The sequence below is a fragment of the Geospiza fortis genome, unplaced genomic scaffold (assembly GCF_000277835.1).
Source record: "Geospiza fortis unplaced genomic scaffold, GeoFor_1.0 scaffold23, whole genome shotgun sequence".
In the NCBI taxonomy this organism is placed as follows: Eukaryota; Metazoa; Chordata; class Aves; order Passeriformes; family Thraupidae; genus Geospiza; species Geospiza fortis.
Window position 1 is genome coordinate 1418372 of NW_005054303.1, and position 23888 is coordinate 1442259.

Consider the following 23888-nt stretch of genomic DNA (forward strand, 5'->3'; position numbering starts at 1 on the left):
GTAGACACCGTTAGAGATCCTGGGAAGGAATTGAGGAGGAGTGAAATAGAATATGCTGGTTTTTGGAAGAATTTAGTTCAAGCGAAATATTATTTTTGGGTAGGAAATCAGATCTTTGCCTTGCAGAGTCACATGAAGACTTGTTCTCAGCCACTGCATGAGGACACATTTGGTGGACATCTGAAAGTTGGTTTAGCTCAGATTGCTGCTATGGAAATCACCCGGGGGAACCACAGGGACAACAAAGCTGTGATCCGGTATTTGCCTTGGCTCTACCATCCTCCTTCAGCAATGCAACAAGGGTGAGAACACTTTTACACAAAATGGAATACTAAAATGAGTTGGAAATCTTCACAAAATTATGTTTTTATTGCCAGATTCCATAGATAAGACCCACAGTAGGACATGGTGGCAGTGGGACATTGAACCAGCTGCTCAGCATCTCCCTGAGCCTTAACTGAGGAGTTTGTCAATAAAATATTTAAAGTACATGCCAAAGGGATAGTGGAGGTAACTCCAGGGGCTTGACTGGATTAACACTGGAAATTAACTTGATTTTTGGTCTAGGTCCAGACAGTGAAAAGTGCACAGGCAATTGATCAGTCCTAGAATTACATAAAATATTCTCTGAATCATAGACAATACAACAGGAAATGGCCTTTGAAATTATGGAGTACAAATGAGTGAGAACTCTAAAGTGTAGGCCTACTGATGTATGATAAACTATTGAGTTCACCTGGCTAAAGTTAAATGAGAGAAATCCTGCTCAAGACATATTTTCTGTCCCTTTTCACTAAGAGAAATCCTGGTGTACAGTCTTTTAATTTCGAAAAAAAAGGGGAGTACTCTCCCTTGTGTTACAGTGACAACAAGTGACTTGTTTTGAGTGTAGGCAACTGGATTATGTTTCAACAAACCCGTGTTCCTGTCCCAGCTTTGTCCCAAACTACCTGTCCAGGATTCTGGGGACTAAGCTGTTTAGGCTCCAGTCCTTTTAGATACATCTGCATGTGCATTTATGTGGAGCCTATCTGCTTTCGGAGTGCTTAAATCCTTGCACTTTAGTTTCTTATATGTAAAAAAAAAAAAAGGAACACATGTTTTGAATTGAAAGTAATGAGTTACTTTAAGATTCTATAGGGACATGAGGAAGAGCATTGTATCAGATTTCATTAAAAACCAAAAATTACTGGAATGCCTCTTGGGTACTATGAGTCTTTGACAATGACATCAAATTAGAAACTAAAATCAGCAGGGAGAGTGGCCTAGTAAATAGTGATTTATTGATGGAAAAACAATTATTTTTTTCCTGTGCCTATGAATTCAAATGAGTATTTAGTCAGAGCTTGGAAGCAGCAAAGGGACAGACAAGATGTTACCAGTAAAGGACTCTTCCTTTTTAGATTAGGCACACTGCTTTGCAATCAGACACTGCACTAGACAGTGGACAAATACTTAAGTATCACAAAAAAGCATTGTCCCTGCCCTCAAAAACACCATCCAAATGTTTAAGGAGATGCCCAAGAACACAGAAATTAACTCTGCTTTACCAGTGGAGGTGGAACACAGCAGAGGTAAGGCAGCTCTGTGTTGTCCAGGGGAGCTGAAAGGAGCATTTCCACTTGGGCAATCCTTCCCATCTGATATCTGTGTAAAAAACTCATTCTGTATGGGAGCAATGAATCTGTGAATGCTTTAACCTTTTATAGAGACCGTTTCTTAGACCCACCAAATAGGTTCTATTGGACTTGTATGTGGTATGTCAAAGCCACCAAGTTCTGTGTGGTTGGAATCTTCCCAATGATCTGTGTCTCCAGCACACTGAGACTGCATCTGCCAAATGTGCATAAGGAGACTCCATATTTTGGGGAAAGCCAGAAAACTTAGTATCATTGTAAAATCTGCTCTTTCTTGACAGGCCCAAAGAGTTCATAGAATGTGTCTCACACATTCGTTTGCTGTCCTGGCTACTTCTGGGGTCTCTGACACACAATGTTGTCTGTCCAAATTCTCCATCATCTTGCATGCCTATTCCACTGGATGCAGGTTCACAAATTGCTGACCACCTTATTGTTATTCTGATTGGGTTTCCAGAGCAATCAAAGGTAAGGGATTATGTGTTTTAAGTAGAGATGTGTTTTGTATTGGCCTTTTTGCAAACATTTATTTTTAGTAAGATAAAAGGAGGGGTAAAAGCTTAATAAAACCCAGGACCCAGGGAGAGAAATCTCTGTATGGTTTTTCTTACCTGCCTAGAAGACTGATGAAATTAGTACACTTAAGTTTGAGGTTTGGTTATTTCAAAATGTCTGAACACAGGAGTGAGGAACGAAAAACTGAATTCCAAATTAAAGCTTTAGCAGTGATCATCTCTGTAGAAAATATCTCAGATAGTTATTTATTTGTGTTGTATATTTGCATTGGATAGCATGTAAATAATTTTATGATCAAAATAATTACAAACAGTGATGATTCAAGTACAACTTTTTTCTTCAAGTTTTCAGGACAAGAAGAGTTATTACAGATTATAAGACATTTGTGACAGTAGTTTAACACAAATATAGCAACGGTCTTTGACACCAACCAGGTTTTTATTAGTGACAGAAGCAGAATGGTCACACATTTATCTTATACCTAAAATACTCCTTTCTTTCCCTCCACCCAGCCAAGACACTGGTGCTTCCCATCCATTTCTTTGGCCTTTTTTTTGCTCTTTCAAATACCTCTTTCCAGTTACCAAGCAACCATTGCAATGTTTGGTGCAGTCATGCTGCCACAGAGCATGAATCCCTCTTGCTCTTGCAAACTGAGAAAACATCTCTGACCAGAAGCATCTTTCTTGTAATGAAGTGGTTAATGTCCAGCAGTCCTGGAGGCTCAGACACTGTGATATATAAAAAGGATTAGCAAGGAGGCATGCCTGAGTATGCAAAATGAATTCTCTTTCCTTGACTGGTTCCTTGTGACTATGAGCAGTCCCAGCAAAGCAGAAATGGATGGGAGATTAACAGAACAGATGTAAAATCATGTATTTTATATGATAACTGTCCTTTCAGGTTCTGAAGTGGAGTCATATGTGCCAGAGCCTTCAGCCCTTCCACAGATTACAGTGGAGATTTCCATTAAGAAAGCTTCAGAAATAGTCCTGAATACGTGTTTTGCAAAACTAACTTTCTTTTAAAGGGACTGACCTTAATGCCAGGCACTCAGATGGCATGGGAGCATATTTGCAAATGCGGTTTTTACAAATATAAACCCATTTTGTAAACATGGAAAAGATGTTATCAAGTGTACTTGACTTACTAGTTCCTAATGGGAGGGAAACATGGGAAAGTGAGGGGCAACACTGCACAGTGGGACACATGACAGGGAACGAAAGCCTCTGCACTGTATCCCAATGGAGTTATTTAAATAAACATTTTCTTCTATTTTCTGTTTTTACAGACATCTGTTCTGCACATGTGTTCCCTGTTCCATGCATTTATATTTGCCCAGCTCTGGACAGTGTATTGTGAACAAACAGCAGTAGCTCCGACAGTCCAGAATCAGAATGAATTTAGCTTTACAGCAATCCTCACAGCCCTGGAGTTCTGGAGCCGAGTGACACCCAGCATCCTGCAGCTAATGGCACATAACAAAGTGGTAAGTCAGGTGCTGCAGACAGATTTAGCACAGATTAAACTCAGAGGAGGCTTGGCTCTGTTTCAATGGAATACAAGAGACTATGAATAACATCATAAAGTGACTTTGATGCTTTTGACAAATTAAAGGCATAGCTAATTAGTAGTGATTTAACCTCACAGTGGGCCTGAAACAGGATCCAGCCAGAATCTACCTGAAACAGCATCAGGAGCTTGAGCTGCTGCTTGTTGGATTATGAGCTCCTTGCATCACGTCTCATTTTGTACATATTCCGGCTCTTAACTGGGCTCTGTTGTTTTATCTGAATGCCTTACAGCCCAAATGAACTGTTCCAGGATAATTCTGTGAATATCCATTTGGTTGTTTTTTACCATGTGATGGTGAAAAAACACTCTGCTGACAATTGGCCACCCCATAATTCATGGGTTATTCATCAAAAAATAAGCTACATAAATATCTCTTGAAACATTTTTGAGTAATGAATGACTGGAAGGAGGCATCTCTAGAGATAAGATTTAAAGGGAAATGTTCATGCTGTCCAGAAATCATCCATATCATTTGCTTGGACATAACCTTTAAATGTTTGTTTATGCCAAATACTCTCTTCTGTTGGAGCAACTTTGTACAATAAGAACCCAGGGGGCTTCCAGCAGCCCTCTCATAGCTGCTCCTTTGCTTACCCTTGACTAATGATTCTCTGTGCCTGCAGGCTTAGGGTTAAGAGCTTGTTTCTGATGGGCAAGGCCTGGGATGTTTCCTATATCCCAGACAGTCATGACAGGTCAAAACTTTTTAACTGGGATGTTGACTAGTAGTTCTGGCTCTGAAGAGTCTGATGTTAGCTTTGGGAAACATTTTTATACATGGGCCATTCCTCTTAAGTCTTAACATTTGGGTTTTTAAGATTTGCTGCTACCAAGGTTTTCATTCCTGGTTTGTTTCAGTTTTCTTTTTCTTTTTAAATATAGACCTGCTATGTGTATGGAAATTGTTTTATATAATTCCCCTTTCCCCATGTGAAACATTTTCCACCCCAAGCAGGTATGGACCTTGCCCTTTTAATTGTAATTGCATGGGCTGCAATTGAAAGTCTTAGCCAGTTATTATTTCCTGTGTCTTGTCCATATCAGGCAAGAACCACCTAAAGCTGTCCCTAGATGATATTTTAGCCTGTGACATGGTGGGGTGTCTGTGGGTCACAAGCCATTGCTGGGAACAGTGGTTCAGGAAGCTCCATTTGAAGGAACAGGAAGTGAGCATTGTGTTTCCAGCCAGCCAGTTGTTTAGTCAGACACAAAAGCCTCTTGTCAAGCCCTAGGATGAGAGTATGACTGGGAAGTCCCAAGTTCCAATCCTTTCTCTGAAAGTATGTCATTATGTAGCTTTAGAGCCACAGTTATTAAGCTCTCTGCCTCAGCTCTTGCTCTGTGAAATGTAGATAGTAATACTTGCCTGTCTCACTGGGGTGTTGTAAGGTTAGTTAGTGTTTGTGAAGCACTTTGAAGATGAAAAGCACAACATAAAAGCTGAGTTTATTATTATCAAGGGGAATTTACATGTGGTTTAGACAGGCACTGTAAATAGTCATTGCTGGCTCAGGATGTTTGTCTTGTACCTGTGAATTTACACAATATAAAACATAAAAACCTGTCTGCTACCAAATAACTGATATTTGCATCTGTCATACATTATGATACAAAATGGAAGAATTATGGACTAGCTGTCAGTTCAAAATAATAAATTGTCTTTTGATGGGGGATAAAAAGATGGGTGTTGTGAGAATGTTAATTTTCAAAGATTAAATAAATAAAAATAATGATTTCTGACACACAGATTGATGAGAATTGCATAGCAAAGACATAAAAAACAGTTGATGATGTCTGAAAAGAGCAAAGCCAAAGACAACTTGTTTTGATGTGTGGTAAGAATTAAAATGCATCAAGGGTTGAAATATTTAACAGATAGCTGTTACCACATTGGGGTAAAACTAAACAAAGAAAAACATCCCATAGGTGCTCATGTAATGTTTAATCCTGTGTGTCAGTGGTTAATAAACGGCCTAGCAAATACAGGAAGATCCTTCTTAGAGGCTGTTGGCTTATCTTACTACATTGTTATGCTGGATATTTATTTGGTTTTACACTTGATTGTTCTTTTCCAAGATGGTGGAAATGGTGTGCCTGCATGTGATCAGTTTAATGGAGGCTTTACAAGAATGCAACTCTACTATCTTTGTAAAGGTAGGCATACCCTACCATGAATATGTATTAAATTATATTGCCTGATTATTCTGATTTCTAAATGTATTGTCCTGTGCTTTCCCTCCCACTCAAAAAAAGAGAGAGTGGAAGAAACTGAGGTTGAATGTTAATGCCACAATATACCCTAGCAATGCATGCTGAAAAATAAAATCCGTGCTAAGAAGACCAGACCACAATCTCAAATTCAAGTTCTCCTGATTTTTTTAAAATTAACATCTAATCTACTTCCTCTTTCCATTGCCACTAATGTCAGTAATGATCTTATTCCTCTAATAGACACAACTAATGTCACTGACTTTGAGAACCTCTAGCTACTGCCTGAATTTTCAGCCATTCTGTATCTTTTAATCATCATAGGTACTTTGCAGATCTCCTCTGTGTTCTGAGCCTCACATTCTTTTAGGTGGATGACAAAAACTTTTTGCCACATTGATTTTCTTGTTATTATATGAGTTGTTTCTTTGGAAATCCATAGTCAGTCTTCCATCACCCTGTTTGCAGAAGGGTTGAGATAGTCTCACAAGCATAAATCAATTTTACTATCCTTTTTTATGTTTTCCCAGTGCAAGAGAGTTTCCACATAAGTAGTTAAGGTTAATATAGTTCTCCTGTTGCCATAAAGGAAATTTCTGACTATTGCTTTACTCCAGTCTTTTATGATCAAGCAAGAATTGAAAATAAAGTAGCTAAAATTGAAGGTCTTTATGTCAACATGAAAGTATTCACACTCATTGTGAAAATACAGATTTGTAATGGCTTGTGTCTCTACAGAAATTCTGTCACTAAGGGCTGTTAAAGTGATTATGGCTCTGTCTGAAAGACATATGGGCTTCTCTTTTAGCCAGTCCAGGATGTTCAGAATTTGACAAAGATGAAGAGTGGCTTTAAAGCTGTGAAAAGAGAGGCCTTTTGGGCCAAAGCCCTGTCACAAATCAAATGAATGCTTTCAGGGGGTTGTGTTTGAGAGCATATATCAATATAATGCTAAGTCAGGTTAAAAGGACATTGTTGTTACTATAAAATCAAGCTCATAAAACTGTGGAACTCTTGAGTTAAGGTGCTAAGCTTTCATGTTTAGTGGGTGAGAGACCAAAGAGAAGAATTTGGGTGACCAAATCCCCTTTACTCAGCCCTAAAGTGAAATCCTACATGAACAGTGTACATGCATAACATTGCTACAGGATTCATTGTTCCAGATTACTAATTTTTTTCTGAACTGATTGTAAAAATATTTATTGTGGATGTGAAAAATAAGGGCCATGATTTAGGGACTTACTGTATGTTTGAAGTTCTTCAGAGACACAGTGGTGCAAAGCTTATTCACACAGGAACTAGTGAGTGAGTTCTCCAATTAAAAAAATCAGATTTGAGACAGTCCCTTCTTCAGTGACTGTGAAATGAAAGTGTTGAACTTTTCTCCTGCTTTTCTGTGTCAGAGGAACTGGGAAAGTGGCCATACCAGGTCAGGCATTGGTGTTGGAGACCAGTACCTTGCTGGTCACATCTTTGACCATCAAATTTATCTCTGAGGAACTTGGGAGCCTGCAGTGAAGACAAGAACAGCTCAAGGCCTTTTGCAGAGACCCAAGGGTTTTAGGCAGCCCCAGCAGCTACTGTGTAGCTTTTTAGGGAGCCGGACAGGCAGCAGATTTGGAGAGCCAGAACAGCACCATGACCAGCCTGTTCCACAGCCTGGTTTCTCTTTAAAAATTAAACTGGAATCAATACAGTTCTGTTGAAAATATAAACTCAAAAAATTTGATAGTGTCTGACAGCACTCTGTTCTTCCAGATGTCCTTTCTGACTAGTGTTTTGTATTCTTCCTTTATGAAGAAAAAGCTGGCTTAGGATTAGTTAACAAAACTCAAGTGCTTCCATAAAAATGTCTTCTTGTGTGACTTATCTATCTGGCAGCTGTAGCACTAGAGGGTTTGCTTGCTTGTGCATGCAGCAGGATGTTCATTTCATTAAATATGTCCAGACCCTGCAAGACAGAACTGGTGCTGGAGGACAAAGATCTATATCTGACCTTAGACTTGTCCAGAAGAGATATTGACAAAAGCTAGTTTCCATGAGTGCCCTTTGCAGTCAGTATTTTTGGACATGATGCATCTTGATCTATTTTAGATGCTTGCTTTGGGACAAGATGAACTGAATGTGAAGTGCTTGATTCTCTCAGCTGACTGTAAAAGTTGTCCAGGGAATTGGTTCAGATGCAGAGGGGTACCCTAAGTTTTCTACCTGGCTTCCCTTCTTGCTTGATATTCTTCTGACACCAGTCCTGCCTCCACTGGCTAACTCCACAGGAGCTCCATCAGTGCCAGACTGAATTGTCAGGGATGTTTTGTTGATGGCAGTGGGGTGTGCAGCATGGCCTCCCAGACCTGTTCCCTCCTCACCAAAAACACACCTTGGGATTGTGGTCACTGCATCTTATTGAGCACTTCATTAGTGTGAGAGCCCATGGAAGGAGGTACAGGGCTCACACATCTGCTGTGTCTGGCTGCATTCCAGCTGTTTTGGCATTCATCTGTCTGTAAATGCTGAGGTCTGACTATGGTTCTTCATGTGGTAGACTAAGTAATGAATCCTGACAGAGTTGCATGATTCTCCAGCAAAAGAGCACTGAAATTGAAACAATTATCATTCCTTGCACAAGGGAAACAGCACTTTATCTAATGTTGTCAATAGTGATTAGGTTTAACTTGCAGCTCCAGTAGCCTAATTGGTAAATTGCAAATTTTAATGCCATTTGGAGGAACATTTTAGAACAGTAACCTCAATGGTTAAATTAATATTGAAAAACATGAATACTTTTGCTAGAAATGCCTCTCTGGCTTTCATAGGGCTGTCATGTTACACTTCCTCAGAAGAAAAAGTTCCCTGAAGAGCAGGAATCTGAAATACGTGTAACTCCAGTCCAATCAGAGCTGACAAATTTTCAGACCTCTTCACCCTGTCATTTTGGATAGCTTTTACCTGTGCTCCCCAGCCTACAGAATATCTCACATTCTGCAGTGAAGCACTGATGTGACTAGTGGCTTAAAAAATGTTGGTTACCCTTTAAATATATGACCTGTTATTAAGAACTACCACATTTTTTTCCATTTCTTGATGTATACCTCACCATGCAAAATGTTTAGTCTGTTTACTCCAGTATTGCTCCCTGCACATACAGAAACACCCTTACAAGGAAAGTAATAAGTGGCTTCCTGTAACAAGTTTAATCCTGTATTTTCATCATTACCTTAAACAGGATATCAATAATTGCTACTGGTGATTCATCAAGCTACAGAGAAGGGAAACTGGCTTGTTTACATCTGAGATTTACCTTCTCCAAATACTTAAAATAACCTAATTTTCAGATTTGTGGTTCAGACCATGCCAATTCAAATGGCTAAATGCATTAGATGTATCCTTCTCTGTCTCACAGTAACTGTAGCATTTTTACAGTCACTTGTACAATAACAAAATGCACCTCTTCTTGCAGCTCATACCAATGTGGTTGCCAATGATACAGTCAAACCTAAAGGTAAGTTGTTTCTAGTGCTTTATCCTTTCACTATTACTATTCTGTAAATTGTTAGTATTCTGTAAATTCTGGAAATAAGATGTGTGAAAATAGATAATGGTAGCATACGCAGTTGAGATGAAGCTCTGAAGTGTGAGCATAGATAGAGCATCATTTGCTGAGACACTTGCCCTCTAGTCAGTACTGCTCTATCCTTTTCCCTTCTGGAACATTTTCCTCTCCCCAGGTCCCACTGGGGCCTTTCCTTGCTATTTACTGAGATTGGTGGTTCCCTGAGCTGTGGTTTTTCTTAATGCCTTAGGCTTGAGAGTTCCCTGAGAAATCAGGGTTGGGACTCTTGACTCAGGAGATAGATTTGGGTTCTAAAGAAGATATTGTGGGCTAGTTTGCTTGGGTAAAACTACCATCTGGCCCTCTTTGTAAGGGAGAGCAAGGTGGTGCACTGTGGTTTGTGAGTCAAGAGATTTTTGTTGAAGAGAAGAAAAATTTTGGAGCTGGTCTCAGTATGGAGTTGTGTCTGTAAACACATTTGCCTTCCATGGCAACACCACAGGGCAGGATATGGAAGAAAGAAATTTGACATGGGACAGTGTAAGAAACTCCCTGGCCAACAAACCAATACCCTTCACATTGCTATATTAATGTACTTGTTAAAGGTAAGAAACTAAATGTTTTGCATCATTTCAACAGCATTTATCTGCTGGACTTCAGCTCCGCCTCCAAGCCATCCAGAGCAATGTCAACCATCACAGCCTGAGGATGTTACAGGGGTCAGGACAGATGAACAATAGCTCGTCTGTGCTCCGCAAGTGGCTGCAGTGCACCCAGTTTAAAATGGCTCAAGTAGAAATTCAGTCATCAGAAGCTGCCTCTCAGTTTTACCCTTTATGATGCATGTAACTTGCTCCAAAATAGTCATTTTTTAGCCTAGCAATAACAGGGTTAGAGCTGTAAAAGACCTTTTGTAGAAATCCGTATACAGAGTATATACTGTATCTACACTTTTTAGCCTAGGAGAGATTGTGTAAAAGCTTATAATGGGTGAAGCTAAGAGCCTGCTCCTGCCAGTTTATATTTACAGTTACTCAGGATCAACAGGTTCTAAGTCTGCTTTCATGAACATGGATTGGACTCAAATCTACCATATTGTACATATGTCTCTTATCATTGAAATAACTTGTTCTTAAATGTTCCTTTACATTATTTTTGAAGCTAAAACAAAAATCACTTTTCTTTGTCTTCTATTTTTTTTAAAAATAGAATTGTGGGTATTCACAAACATGGAAGTGCTATGTTGCTATTTTTTGACAATAACAAAAGAAAATAGGGTTTTTAGGAACCTTTATATAAGTTTTTAGGGGGGAGGTGTTTTTTTTTTTTTTTACATTCACAGCTGGCAATGCAATAAAATCTGTCACTATAAAACAGTGATGTCCTAATGAGGCTTTTTGTCATCATCTTCTGGGAAAACAGCAGCTTGTAAGGAGAGTTGTTATGAAGTGCACTTAGAAATTAGGTTGTTAAACTGTGCCAATTAATTTGTGTTTTTTTTCAGTACATTTTCCAAAACTGCCAGGTCTGATTTATTATTTTTTGAAATACTGCTTTTACTTCATTGATTCTATGCTGCTCTACTTTGTAGGTTTCATAGAAGTCTCTTTAATTTTGTGACTACTCTATTGTATTCTTCTGTCAATACTTGTATACAGTGCAATTAAAAAGATATCCCAAATCTATTCTTATTGATGTCTACAGAATTTATGTTGCAAACTTCAAGAGGAGCATGATTGGACTTGAACTTTTGCATAACGATATTTACAAATCCCAGCATTTGCATACTGTTGCATACATGATGTTTAATAACAGATGGATTTTAATATCATTAGGAGACTCAGCCAAAGCCCATCAGAATCTAAGGGGAATCAATTAACTCAGTGGATTTTACATAAAATCTTGAAAGCATAATGATTTGCCCCCTCTTGTACTAACTACTTAAATCTGCGCAATCCCAGTTGTATTTTCTGTATTTATTCTGTAATGCACTGATTAGAAAAATATCAAACATTAAGTTGTATATTGGAATGGTATTAAATTCATAGTCTTTATTACCACTCTCACAATCTGCCTGAATATGTTTCAGGTTTTGTGAAGGGTCAGTATTCCCTCAACACAGTCACTAAAATAAAAATGGAAATGTTTGCAGATATGCCGTTAAAGTAACTTTATGCTTTACAAAAACAACAAAAATAAAACCAACCAATGAAACAAAGAAAAATCAGGCATGTGCTAGCTTGCTTAAAATATGCCCCTCTTGTGTGCGTTCAGTGGAAAGAAATGGATTTGGCTAATCTAAAACTGAAAGCAACCTAAAATTAACTGCATGGAGGCTGGGGATGAAAAAACAGTGTAGGATAAAAGGGAATGAGAGAGCCCCTCCCACTGAGTCAAGGTTCAGAGTGGATCCCCATGCCAAAGTGAGCCCCAGACATGACCAACAGTTTCTGGCCTGAAGGTTTTAACAGCACTTAATTGATAGCCTAATTTAAACAATTTAATTAACAAAGTATTCTATAAACACACCAACTCCCTTAGAAGCCTATCTTAATACACCTAACAAACATAAGAATCCAAGAGAGAGCATTGACAGTACCCGTACTGCAGCACATTCACATCCCATGCACACCAATGTACTACTGACCGTGGGCGTACTGAGGAGTATGGACAAGGTCCCTGTGAAAAATCCCCCTAGAGTTCAGTGAAGTGCTCACTTTGGGTGCCTCTGCATCTCCCCAGCAAGTGGTGGGGAAAGTGAGCTCCAAGGAGTGGGGGTAGCAGCCCCACTCCATCAGCAGCACCTGCTCAGAGGGTGGTGGCCTGAGGAGCCTTTCTGAGATCATAGTGTGGCCTGAGGAGGGGCAGGGAGGGGGATGCACCAGCACAGCATGCTCCTGAGCTTGGAGTAGGTTTTTCTCAAATATTAACTGTCTTTCTTGCATCCTTTTGTGCAGGATCTTACCTCTTGGGACTCTTAGCTCTCTTGTCTCATGTTTATTCCCCATACTGTGTGCATTAATATACACGCACTTCAGAGGGGTGCCCAGCATGATTTTCTGAAGGGTTTGGGGATTTTCTCCATAATAATTCCCTGTAGGCATTTCCTTGCTCATCTGCAGAGTGCTGGTGGTTGAGCCATATTTTGTTGATTTTGGGATCCCTTCCTTTCACCCCAAGGTCTGTCACTCCCTCCTGGGGATGCAGTACCATGCTGAGTGGTAGGCAGTTGGAACTTTGGGCAAAAAGGAGCTGTGGTCTGTGTTTTTAGTGGGACTCACTCCTTCCATCCCTCAACTGTGTCTTCTTCAATCTTGTACCTGCCACACAGGTGATACCTCTGCTAGGTAACCACATTAATAGGGGGCCCAGGTGTAGGGGTGGCGTCACCCTAGTGAAATGGAAGTGCTGTTGGGCCCCTGAAAGTGGGACCTGTAGGAGAGAGATTTTTGTATTTTGATACGCTGTGATGTGGTGAAATTGAAAGACAAGGAGAGGGAGGGAATTTGAGGCCCTTCGGTGTGAGGTGGGTGAGCTCAGATGGGTGCAATGGGAATTGTTGAAACCTAAAGGATGGAGAGATGATTTGCAGGAGAAGAGCAGAGCCTGAGAAAGCTTGTTGTTAAAACTCACTGCTGGAAAGGAGAATCTATGATCAGGCATCTCAGTAGATAATGCATGGAAGCAACATGGTGAAATCTTTTTCCCTGCCTAGCAGAATCTGCATCAGAGCATCTATGTTCACACTGGCAAAATTCAAAAAGAATGCAAATACAGTGGTGGGGAGTTTTTAAAATTAAACACAAGCCAAAGAAAGACCTGCTGAATCCAGGTCTTTAAACAGTTTAACACTGTGGGAATTGAGATTTGGTTTCAGCTCTGAGTTTAGAGATAAGAGTTGGTCACAGAAACTACTCCCATGTTTCAACATAGGATTTAGTGTGTATCTGTCACTGATTATAATTAATATGGTTCTTATGGAGCTGCTATGCCTAGGCAAATTAGGACTGCAAGTTATTAAGAAGCTGCTTAGTGTAGGGGATATAGCCAGGAAGATGATAGGACCAATGATTAGGGGTGTTTGACTAATAACAACAAATAACATGGGGCTTGACCAGATATGTGTGGTTTTAAGACTTCAGGAAAATCTTTGAAGTGCACTCTAGGGATCTTCAGAAGTACAGAAATCTGCATTAGTAGTTTTTTAAAGCACAGTGAAATGTATCTTTACAGTGCCTGCGGTCAATATACAACTCAAATGAGTCACTCACATTATCTCTCTGAAATAGCCCAGAGCAGCAATTCTTTATATTTTGTAGGAAGATTAGGAAGTAAATAACATTTGGTGTTCCCTGAAAATGCTCCCGAACAGCAGCAGCAAATGTCTCTGCTCTGCCAGGCTCCCAGCAGGGCTGTGTCTCTGGGTGTGTGGCAGCAGGAGCAGAATCCATCCTCTGCAGGATCACAGAGAGCTGCCATTTAGGAACAGTGTTCAGTCTTCGGTCGCAATAAGCTGCTTAAATCAACGCTTGTTACCAGGCCTGACCTAGTAAAAGCATTAATTTAGTGTGTGCTGAACTGTGAAATTCCCAACAAGAAGGGGCACTTTGGATGAAGCCATGGTTAAACCCCCACTGCTGCTGGGTTACATAACCCGTGTCCTGAGCGCGAGGTTAATGTCTGCGTGGGCATCTCCAGGGGCTTTCCTGTGCCTGAGCTACACCCAGGGTCACACAAACAAAGGCTTTTACAGCACATCACTTGCTACCTACATACATGCCTTATCTTATAGGTAATGTCTCTGCAACTTGTCCTTAGAGCCGTGGCAGTTCAAAGGCCCTAAAAGCACAGTTGGTTCTCTGGCTTCATTCTGCATGCTGTGACAGCAGTCGATGTGCTCTAGGACTGATGAGCATTCTGAGACAGAAGATGTCTCTGAACTCTGGCCTGCAAAGCCTCCTTTCAAGCTGGATGAAGATTACCAGAGCCCAGGGCTGTTTGTCTTTGCTAGCATGTCCTGGAAAAGAGTTCTGCAGCCAAGAATCCTGTGCTATTCCCCCAGCTGCACGCAGCTCTGGGAGAGTTCTATCCACAGTTTTTCTTGTTGCCTCTTAATGTGACTCTTGGACAAAGCTGAAGTCTGTTTTTTTTCAACAGGATCTGAATCTTGATTACACAAGAGCTGCTTAGTCAATGATGTGGGTCTTCAGCTGAGCAGTCTGCCTGAAGTCAGGCAGAGGCAACAGCACTACAGTTTGCTGTTGTCACTTGCATTTGCCACTTGGTTTCTAACTGAATTATTCTATCCACTTCTGCCTCTCCCTGCTGAGCACAATTTCAGCTGGAGTTTGAGCATCAAGGGACAGCAGTGAGAATAGCCATTGAAGGAGAAGATGTCCTGATGCTCCCCAGCTGCAGAGTGATCAGGAAGAGAACCTGGATCCACCCTTGGCATTGGCCTTCCCAGGGTTTGCTGATGGGCAGTCAGTAGGCACCAATGGAAGTGCCTCAGGCCAAAGAAGAGAAGGCCACATGACAGAGTCCTGGCCTGCCTGGTGCCCCTTGTGCCTTAGCCCTGCAGCTGTGGGCTGGGGGTTCCAGCTCTCACTGTGTGTGGTTTGTGAATCAGAATGTGTACAAGGAGCAGGAGATTGTGAAGAGCTGGCAGAGCCTGGGAGAGTGGCTCATTTCTCATCCATACTTACAGAGCATTAACACGGAAAAGTGGAACCCATGACTCAGTCACTAGAAGTCTACATTGTGAATTATTTTACAGTATTTTGCTGGATCTGATAGATAGCAGAGGGCCTTCAGCCAACTGGCAAGCAGCCTTCAGTGCACTGCCCCAGGTAACTGCTCTGACACTACATTTTACCAGCTCCCCATCAAACCTGACAAGCCATGACTGTGAGCTGGGAGGCTCTGAGTTTGACAGACACCATGTAATGCTAGATCAGTTTTTTCAAGGTATAATTAATTGTCTGGACAACATAACTGTTATGGCTGTTCTGCAAATTTAAATCCTTTCAGAAAGGGCACAATAGCATGCCTGTGAAGTTTGACACACAGAATAAAAATTTTATAGGTAATAGACTTTTTAGATAGATTAGCTTTTGTGGCAGCTCCACTATTTTTGGATGAGGTCAAATTGATTGCAGTGAAGTACTTTACAAAAGGTTTGCTACACCTGTGAATCCTTGTCATGGAGGAATGTGTCAGTAAAACAGAATATAAAAGACCATCACTGAAAGAAACAAATTGTTTATTAAAACCGTTACCTAATTTCCACTGCTAGCAAAATCCTGTGTACACAGTGTTAACTTGTGATATCCAAAGCAAGTACAAAGTACAGGTTTACTGAAGTCTACAGAGAGGCACAATTGGTTCCTGTTAGGGATCAAACCCCTATGTATGGCTCAGAAGGAGCAAGGATTGACATGGGGAAGTGACCACTGCAATGTGTGTTTCAGGTGCTTGTGGATTCCAGGGAGGTGGCACATTACACTGCTGAACTGATGCAGCCATGATTTGATCTCCTTCCTCCAGATACATTTATTCAACACCAAGTGTTGCCATCATTGTGCAGTCGAGCCAACAAGGGAGGTTTTCTTCTGAGCCTTGTGTGTGTGTGGCACATTTGTTCCCCTGTTCTTGCCTCTTGGTTTACTTTGACCACAGCTCAGAGCTCAGCGTTTTCCTAAATCATCTTAGTGCTCCAGGAGCTGCAGCTCAACTTTTGCTCAGGAGATCCTATTAACTGTACCTGCCCAAAGCGTTTTCCAAGCTTTTCAAGAATAAAATCATGCTATTGGCATTTTCTTCCCTGTGATTGCTACCCTGAAGACACCAATGTTGTTCAAATGTCAGATGTTTATCTGCTCTGCGTGTCACTGAATAACAGGAGCACAGACATGTTTCCAAGCTTTCCTAGGAAGAATGTTGGAGGAACAAATTATTTTACCGACTAATTTTCCTAGGCCAGCATTTAAATTTAAAACAGTTTATTTCCTTTCCCTTGCACCAGGCCCTCTATCAGTCACCAGGCCCTCTATCAGTCCCAATATCTATGCCTGGATCCCAGTCAGAACTTTCTCAGCCCATCTATAACAATTATTTAAGATCCATTAAGGGTTGTGAAGGTAATAAAGGCTATACAATATGCTTTCTACTGATTATATGAAATTCAACCTATGCATCCACAGCATTAACAGATAAAAATTTCCACCTGGAGACTGCCTTCTTTGGAATCTTTTCTGCAGTAATATTTATCTGTTTCATTATAACTACTTTAGTATTTTTAACATTTCTGTCAAAATGAATTGCAGCTGATTCACCTAATGTGTACTAATTTGCAAATTAATTCTATTAACTGAATTAGGCTTAACTGATCTGTGTTGTCCAATTGTTCATGTGACTCACCCATCCACAGACAGGAGGAGTAGCCTCAATGGGTTATTGTTCTGCTCCTTTTGAATCACAAACCAGCTGCTAGTTTTCCCCAGCTGTGAGGCTGAGCTCAAACATTAGGGCAGCTGAAGATGCTTCACTCCAAATGAGAGGATTAGATGCAGGGAATTGAATGCTGCCTCAAGTGTCACAAGGCAGTGCAGAATGACATGGTTTGGAAACCACAGCAGCATTTCAAGGCTCTGCTTGGTCCCAGCTTGTGGTTTCCTGTGTTCTGTGACATCTGTCCTGGGCTTCACAGTGAGTGTTACAGGGCTACTCAGAACGTGTAAAGGAGAGCAGGACAAACAACCAGGCCCCCTTAAGGCCTCTGTTGATGGAGCAGGCTCAAGTGTGACATCATGATACTCCCTCACAGTTCAAGCAAGCAGGGGTTTGGTGAGATTTTGGTCTCCCTCAGCTCTTCATGAATGCACAGAGCATGGCCTGTAGGGACATGAAGACCTAGGGAGGTGCTGTTCCTGCCCTGTTCCAGGTGTGAGTAGGAAAGGTCGCACTAAGATGCTTTGGGATGTGCAGGTGAATCTGTGCAAGTCTGAGGCTTTCCTGATGAACTTCTCCAGCAGAGAAACCAGGATCTTAAATTTTAGCAGAAGTTAGTTTTCAGGTGAGTGCCAGCATCTTGGGGTATTTCGAATGCAGCTCTAGTAAAGGGTAGCTCCAGAGATTGGGAAATGAACCTTTAATGTCGGGACCTTTACATCCCTGGCAACTGGTTTTACTTTTGCCATGGGAGAGGTATTTTGGCTGCTACCTGGAGCAGAAGGAAAAACGGCAGGCACCTCAAATACACCTGTATAGTTTGAGTTGAGCTTAGAGCTAAATCTAAGAGGCTTTTGTCATTATTCCAGTGCAAAAGGAACAGCTGATCTGAGTCACAGACAATGTGAAGGATCCTGGCATCATTGAATAAAAATCCTAAATATGATTTATCTTAGTTTCTCTAAGCCAACAGCATCTTACCTAAGCTGTCACATGCTTCTGAAGTGGATCCAAACCTTTATGCCCTCCTAAGTCCACCCTTAGTAATCTCAGTAAAATATTAATTTCCAATGCTGCTGTCATATGAAAAGCTGAAAGTACCAGTGAAGTGTATTGATTTTTAAAAGTGAAAATTAAGTCTTGAGGGAGTCTGGCTAGCTTGGAGGGTTGTGCAATGCACTGAGGAGCCTGACAGCCATTGCTGTCTCGGAAGAGAATGGTGGCTCATGGCTGAAGAATGCTCCTCACTTATCGCACTCCCAGAGGTACAAGCCTTGACCCGTAGAGTTTTCGAGGCAGTCATCTCAAAGGGAGCAGGCACTTGAAAATCATTGCAGTTCTGGGCTAAACACCTTCAGTTCTTGATACTAGATTTTTATTGTTTGTTTTAGAGGGAGTTCTGTTGCTGAAAATCTCTCTTTAAGCGCCTTTAAAAACCGCATAAAGGAAAATATATTTTCATCATTGAGAGAACTGATTTACCATTTTCGAGATAGAAAATGTCCTTCAAATTCAATGATTGCCTCTCTTCCTTAGTATGTTTAAGCAACATCAACATAGCTCAGAAAAAATGCAGGAGTGGTCCCCAAAGTGTCTTTGAAAAGACCATCTCTTTCTGCTCTGAATACTGCAGAAGCTTCTCAGAACAACTTTTTAATTAAAACAACAAAATGTGCTACTCACCACAGAACTGAAGTGGCCTCCTCTTTGCCTTCTAAGTAGGAATTATGATTTCAGCTCCTTCATCACCACTTCTACTAAGCAAGAATCAAAAGCAATCAAGTCTGAAAGACCATAGGAATCTCAGATTAATCCAATCAGCCTGCCAGTAGGGAGTCTTCTTCTTTTTTGGTATAAAAATAGCAAAAAATAATGCCAAGTAGGTCCATTTTATTTTATTTTATTTTTTAAATTTTTATTGCCACTTGCTTCACACCATTAAATGCTTGTAAGAAAGATACAGTAACTGCAGCTATTATGGTTAAACTTTAGATGAATGTACTTGCCAGAATATAAATGAAATCCTATATCACTTTGCTCATTTTGTTTTGTTTTCCCCATCCTAAATGAAATTACAGAGAATTAAATTTTTGAAGCATGACCATTGCACAGAGAATTATTCAGCTAAGATCTGGCCACCTGCAAGAGGTTCTCTCCTCCCTCCCCTTAAGCTTGTTATTTATTGTCTCTGTTACTAATTAGGTTTCCTGACTAAAACTCAGTTTGCAGATGATGGATTTTAAAGAATATTGTAAGGGACAGGACGTCAAGGTCAATATTTGAAATTGGCAGAGAAGTAACCTTCAGAGGGCTCATGCTCTGTGATAGCCCAGGACAGGGAGAGGCTGTGGGCTGAGTGGACAGTCTTGTTAGCGGCTTTTGTTGTTTTTTGGAGATTTTGGGGGGGTTTCTGGGGGTTTTTGGTGTTTTTTTTTAAAATTTTTATTTTTTTACACCCTTAAATCACAGCATGCAGCAAATGGCACTTCTGGTAGCAACACCATAGTTCTGAAAGTTAAAAGCCTTACTCATTAAAAGCAGCACCTGGTATGTGCAGGGTTTCCCCAGGCATCTGGGAAATGCTTCCAGGGTGGACAAGCAATATATTTTCTTGCAATCTAAAGGTAAACTGACCAGGAGCACAAGGAGAGGGAAGCACTATAAGCATTTTAGATAAACAGTGACTGCTTTAGTGCTGACTGAGAATTCAGAAAGGGTTGCAGGACTGAATGGAGAAGAGTCATAATTGGGTCCATGGCTAATTCTGCAGCAGTGAGGTGCAGTAGCAGCTAATCTTTCATATGTATAAAATGGAAAATTCCACTTCAGTCCAGTTCTGGTGCTAGATCTACTTTAAATAGCTATTTTCTCCTCCATTAGACCTAATGACTTCATTACAGTCTCTTGCAATGTAAGGCGCTGCTTGGAGCAAAGAGGGGGATTGAACAATGGTCCTCCCCTGGTTTGATGGTTCAGGGCACCCTCTCAGGAGCAGAGGTTCACCATTTGGCCTGTGGGGGCTAGGAATCATAAGAGGAGTATTCTCCAAGAGTGAGCCCAGGGTGAAAGAGCAAAAATTAATTTAGACAACATGTACTTTTGGTGGAGTCTCTGTTTCCTAGACATCTGAGCTGTTTGTTCAAATAGACTGGACAGTTCCTTCCCTGACTGATGTGGTGGTGCCAGAACTTCTCTTCTTTGACTTCCCCAGTACTTTTCCCTTTGACATGACAAACTGAGGCTCTAACCTGTGATCAGCCCAGAACTGCTCTGGCAGTTGGACTAGATGATCATTGTAGGTCCTTTCCAACAGAAATAATGTATTTTATTGTATTGGATTCAATTCTATTTCATTCTGCTCTATCCTAGATCCAGGGTGCCATGTCCAGGGCTGGGAATCTGTGATGATTGTTGCTGGAGGATTTTTTTCAGCATCAGCTGCTGTCACAAAGATACACAAACTCTTGGCTGGATCTTCAAAGGCTTCTGTAAGACTTCCTATGAAATGCACGTGGCTGGGACTAGAGCCTCGAGAATCTGCCCTAAGAAGCCTAATAAGTTGTAATAGTTATGACTCATTCATATACAAAGCTATAGCCAGGATGGCAATCTGAAACAATCTTGGAATCACCATTCAGCTGGTTTACAGAATATTCCAGTAATTCATGCAGTACTGACAGTAGAGCCCAGGTATTTCAGGGAGGTTTTGCTCCATACTTGCTTGTGATATTTTGGTGTTTTTCTATGCAAAGTCTCTGTTTTTCACACTGAGATTAAGTGGACGGAATCACTCATTTCAATCGCTCTTACATTAGCAAGAATCCAGCTCTCCCCAGCAGGTTGATTAGGTACCCTGGATAAGGCAGCTGCAGGATCTGCTGTGGCAGGAGGGACTGACTGCTGAAACACTGCTGTCCATGGAGGCAGCTCATTTGGGAAATGTCAGCAGTGGGTGAGATGGAAAGGATGTGTTTGAGAGCTTAGGAGCTCATGAGGGGACACACTTCTTTCTACAAGAGAAAGCAGAGGACTTGGAGTAATTGTTGCTGTTTTTATTCCAAGTCACTGCTCTTTATTGGATTAGCCAAGCTAAAATCCCCTCTAAATTAATGCTCAGGAACAAAACATTTGTAACAAAATAAATAATATTTATGTAATTAAATTTGTTTGTCCTCAAATTATCTGATCTCCTTTGCTGTCACAGAGAGCCATATTTTAAAATGTGCATACTTTGATACTACATTCAATTCCAGCATATCCAGCTTTAAGTTGTCACTGAAGCACTGAAACAACCATTTTATTCTTTTGTGAGGCAAACTAAATAAGGGACTTTTATGGATCTACTCTGTAATATACAAAGAGGGACAAAATGGTTTCATCTGTGGTATTCATTGAGATACAGTGATTACACTGACTCTGGTAATTGTCAGCAGCCAAATGACCTTCATGGGAATGCCCTGGCATAGGACATGGAGAAGAGAGGTCTGACTTCCATCTTCTTGGTCCCAGACTAGCACCAGCCTTAGACAAAGCATCCATGTCTCAACTCCTTTGTCACACTGCAAGGGAGGCAGGACTGGCCTCCCTCAGATCCATTTTGTGAAAATTAGGTTTTTATTTGTAAAACCCTCTGAGAGCTGTCAAAGGAACTTGCCCACCCCCTTGCCTCTGTGTAAAGATCTGTGCACAAAAGGAATTTGAAGACTCCAAGAGGTGGAGATCTGAGGTAGCTATGGGGTCTCAATGGGTCAGTGGAGGAAATTCCAAATGGACCAGTAAACAAAACAAAGCCAAACCAAGCATCTCTTCAGCACTTTTTAGCAGAGTGGACATTGCCCATTTAACAGAGAGATAAACTTTTTCTGGATGTGATACCTGACTTTGAGGGCATATCAAATTAAATGAAAAAACAGATTAGCTCACATATCACATGGGGCAGAAGGTATTTAATTTATTGAACCTCTACAGATTGCATCACATTTTGAAGTTTAGAAGTGAATTTATAGTCTACATTGAATCTGACTGTACTTCATGCTAAAAAGACTGATTATAGCCTAAGAAGGGCAGTTTGCTATGTTTTCATAACAATATTTTGTTAGTGTTAATAGGCAGCCAAATGCTAAACAGAAGATTAATTGAAGCAACAGCCAGGGAAGAGCTGAAGTTTGGCTGGGAAGTCCTTAATGATCAAAATACAAATTGTGTATCACTGTCAGTGATAAGGACCCATAAACATTTCTGGGTTGCAATATTTCTTCCTCTTATGAAGAAAAGAGATGTTCTTAAATTTAAATGAAGGGGGAAACTGGGAAAGAAGGGTCTTAGTAATAAAAAGGCAGAAGGAGGAAGCATGACAGGCTGTGGGAATAGTTTGCATTTTCTCTAGAGAGGTGGTTTTCAGTGTTCTGAACATCTGATGCCTTCAGTGTTTTGCATTACTGAAGTTCTGGATCCTGAGCTACCAGTGGTCATCCATGACAAGGTCCATGTCTGATCCCTTCAGGGAAATTTGTATCCCTGAAGAAGCTCCCTGGTACATGTAGGACACCTGCCTGTGATGCAGCAGAGGAACATTAAGTTGCTGTGTCTGCACAAGGGAGTTGTAGCCCATCTTCCTCCTCAGGGGCAGTGTGTGCAGTTCCTCTTGTGGGGCATGATTTGCTGATTGGGAAAATTCTGCTAAAAATCCAAACTTCTTCACTCCTTCAGAAGTTTGAAATGCAGTTACCAACCGCCTCAAAAGACCAAAAAAGATTGAACTTTGCAAATACCAGACCAAAATCCAGTGCTATTGTTCAGCAGTCACCAGCAGTGATAACAGCTTTGGGTTGGCAATGGAGTGGGTTCAAAGCATGAGGGATGGCAGAATCCAGCCTATAGAGGCAATCCAGCCTGCCTCTATTCTCCAGATATGTAAGAAAATTGGGTTTTTTTTTTGGAAAAAATGTTGCTGCTTAGAAAAGTAGACGTTTTAATTTCCTTAATTTTGATCAGGTGTTTTTGTTAAAGGTTAAGGCTTATATAAAATTCTTATCCTGCAGAAAATATTTTCTCCTCAGATCCAATTTCTACTCCATTTTCCTCAGCAGAACAACTTCAGGCCTTGCATGGCAGAGGAGTAACACCTATTAAGCTTCAGTGGCAGGAGTGATTAGCTTAGCAGAGATGTCACAGGGCACCTTGCTTGCAGGCATGAGTGTAGAGTAACAATTCAGAGACAATCAGGTAAAGCCCAAAATAGGCAACTTCTTGATCAATGAAAGAACCCACTCAGAAAATTAAATTGCTAAAAGTCAGGCTTGGTCATTCATCTTCTACAGAGCATGATGGAATAGGAAAAGCAATAGAATGAAGCTCTCTGGCCTCTGAAGGCCTGCTCCCTGCTCTGCAGGATTTCCTAAGTGCCCTCTGTGCAGCTCTTGCAGGTTTGTGAGTCGGTGTTGGAACAATTTATTCACCCATCCCAGAAACAGTGGTGGAGATGCTGTACCCTTCACCTAGGGGAAGCTCTGGGCTGGTGCAAGCACTTTCCTCTCCTGATCCTGACAGAGAGGCCAAAGGAACCCTGGGGAATGCACTCACTTTTCCTGCCATGACTACAAGAACTTCCAAGCCTTTAATCTCAAAAAACTTCTGGGGGTGGAGGAAAGGAGCAGAAATGTACTGAAGAGCCAGCAAAGCCTTTTGAGGTCTGGCCTGGTGATGGAAGGGACACAGTGGCACCCACTGCAGTCTGCTGGCCTGGCTGCCCCCCAGCTTGCCCTCCCTGTCTCTGGGATGAGGGTGTGTGACTCTGGTGCTCGCTGTGGGCTGAGCTCACTTGCCTGCTTGCTGCACTGGGAGTGTGGTATGGAACAGCCATCCTGAAGGACAGATGCTTGTTTCCTCAGTGTCACAGAAAGTCACTGTCCATTGGCTCTGCTGGTGGCTCTGGGATGGAGAAGAGGGATGAT

The 23888-nt window shown here is 41.1% G+C and overlaps 1 protein-coding gene across 1 annotated transcript in view; it reads left to right on the plus strand.

Annotated features, from left to right (window-relative positions):
- UNC79 (unc-79 homolog, NALCN channel complex subunit) overlaps positions 1-11177 on the plus strand; it is a 106975-nt gene extending 95798 nt beyond the window's left edge. Inside the window, 6 exon segments of the mRNA XM_031066324.1 lie at positions 127-302; positions 1919-2105; positions 3445-3642; positions 5805-5882; positions 9394-9435; positions 10126-11177. Coding sequence (XP_030922184.1) covers positions 127-302; positions 1919-2105; positions 3445-3642; positions 5805-5882; positions 9394-9435; positions 10126-10326 — 882 coding nt within the window. The 3' untranslated portion in view covers positions 10327-11177.
- The last annotated feature ends 12711 nt before the right edge of the window (positions 11178-23888 follow it).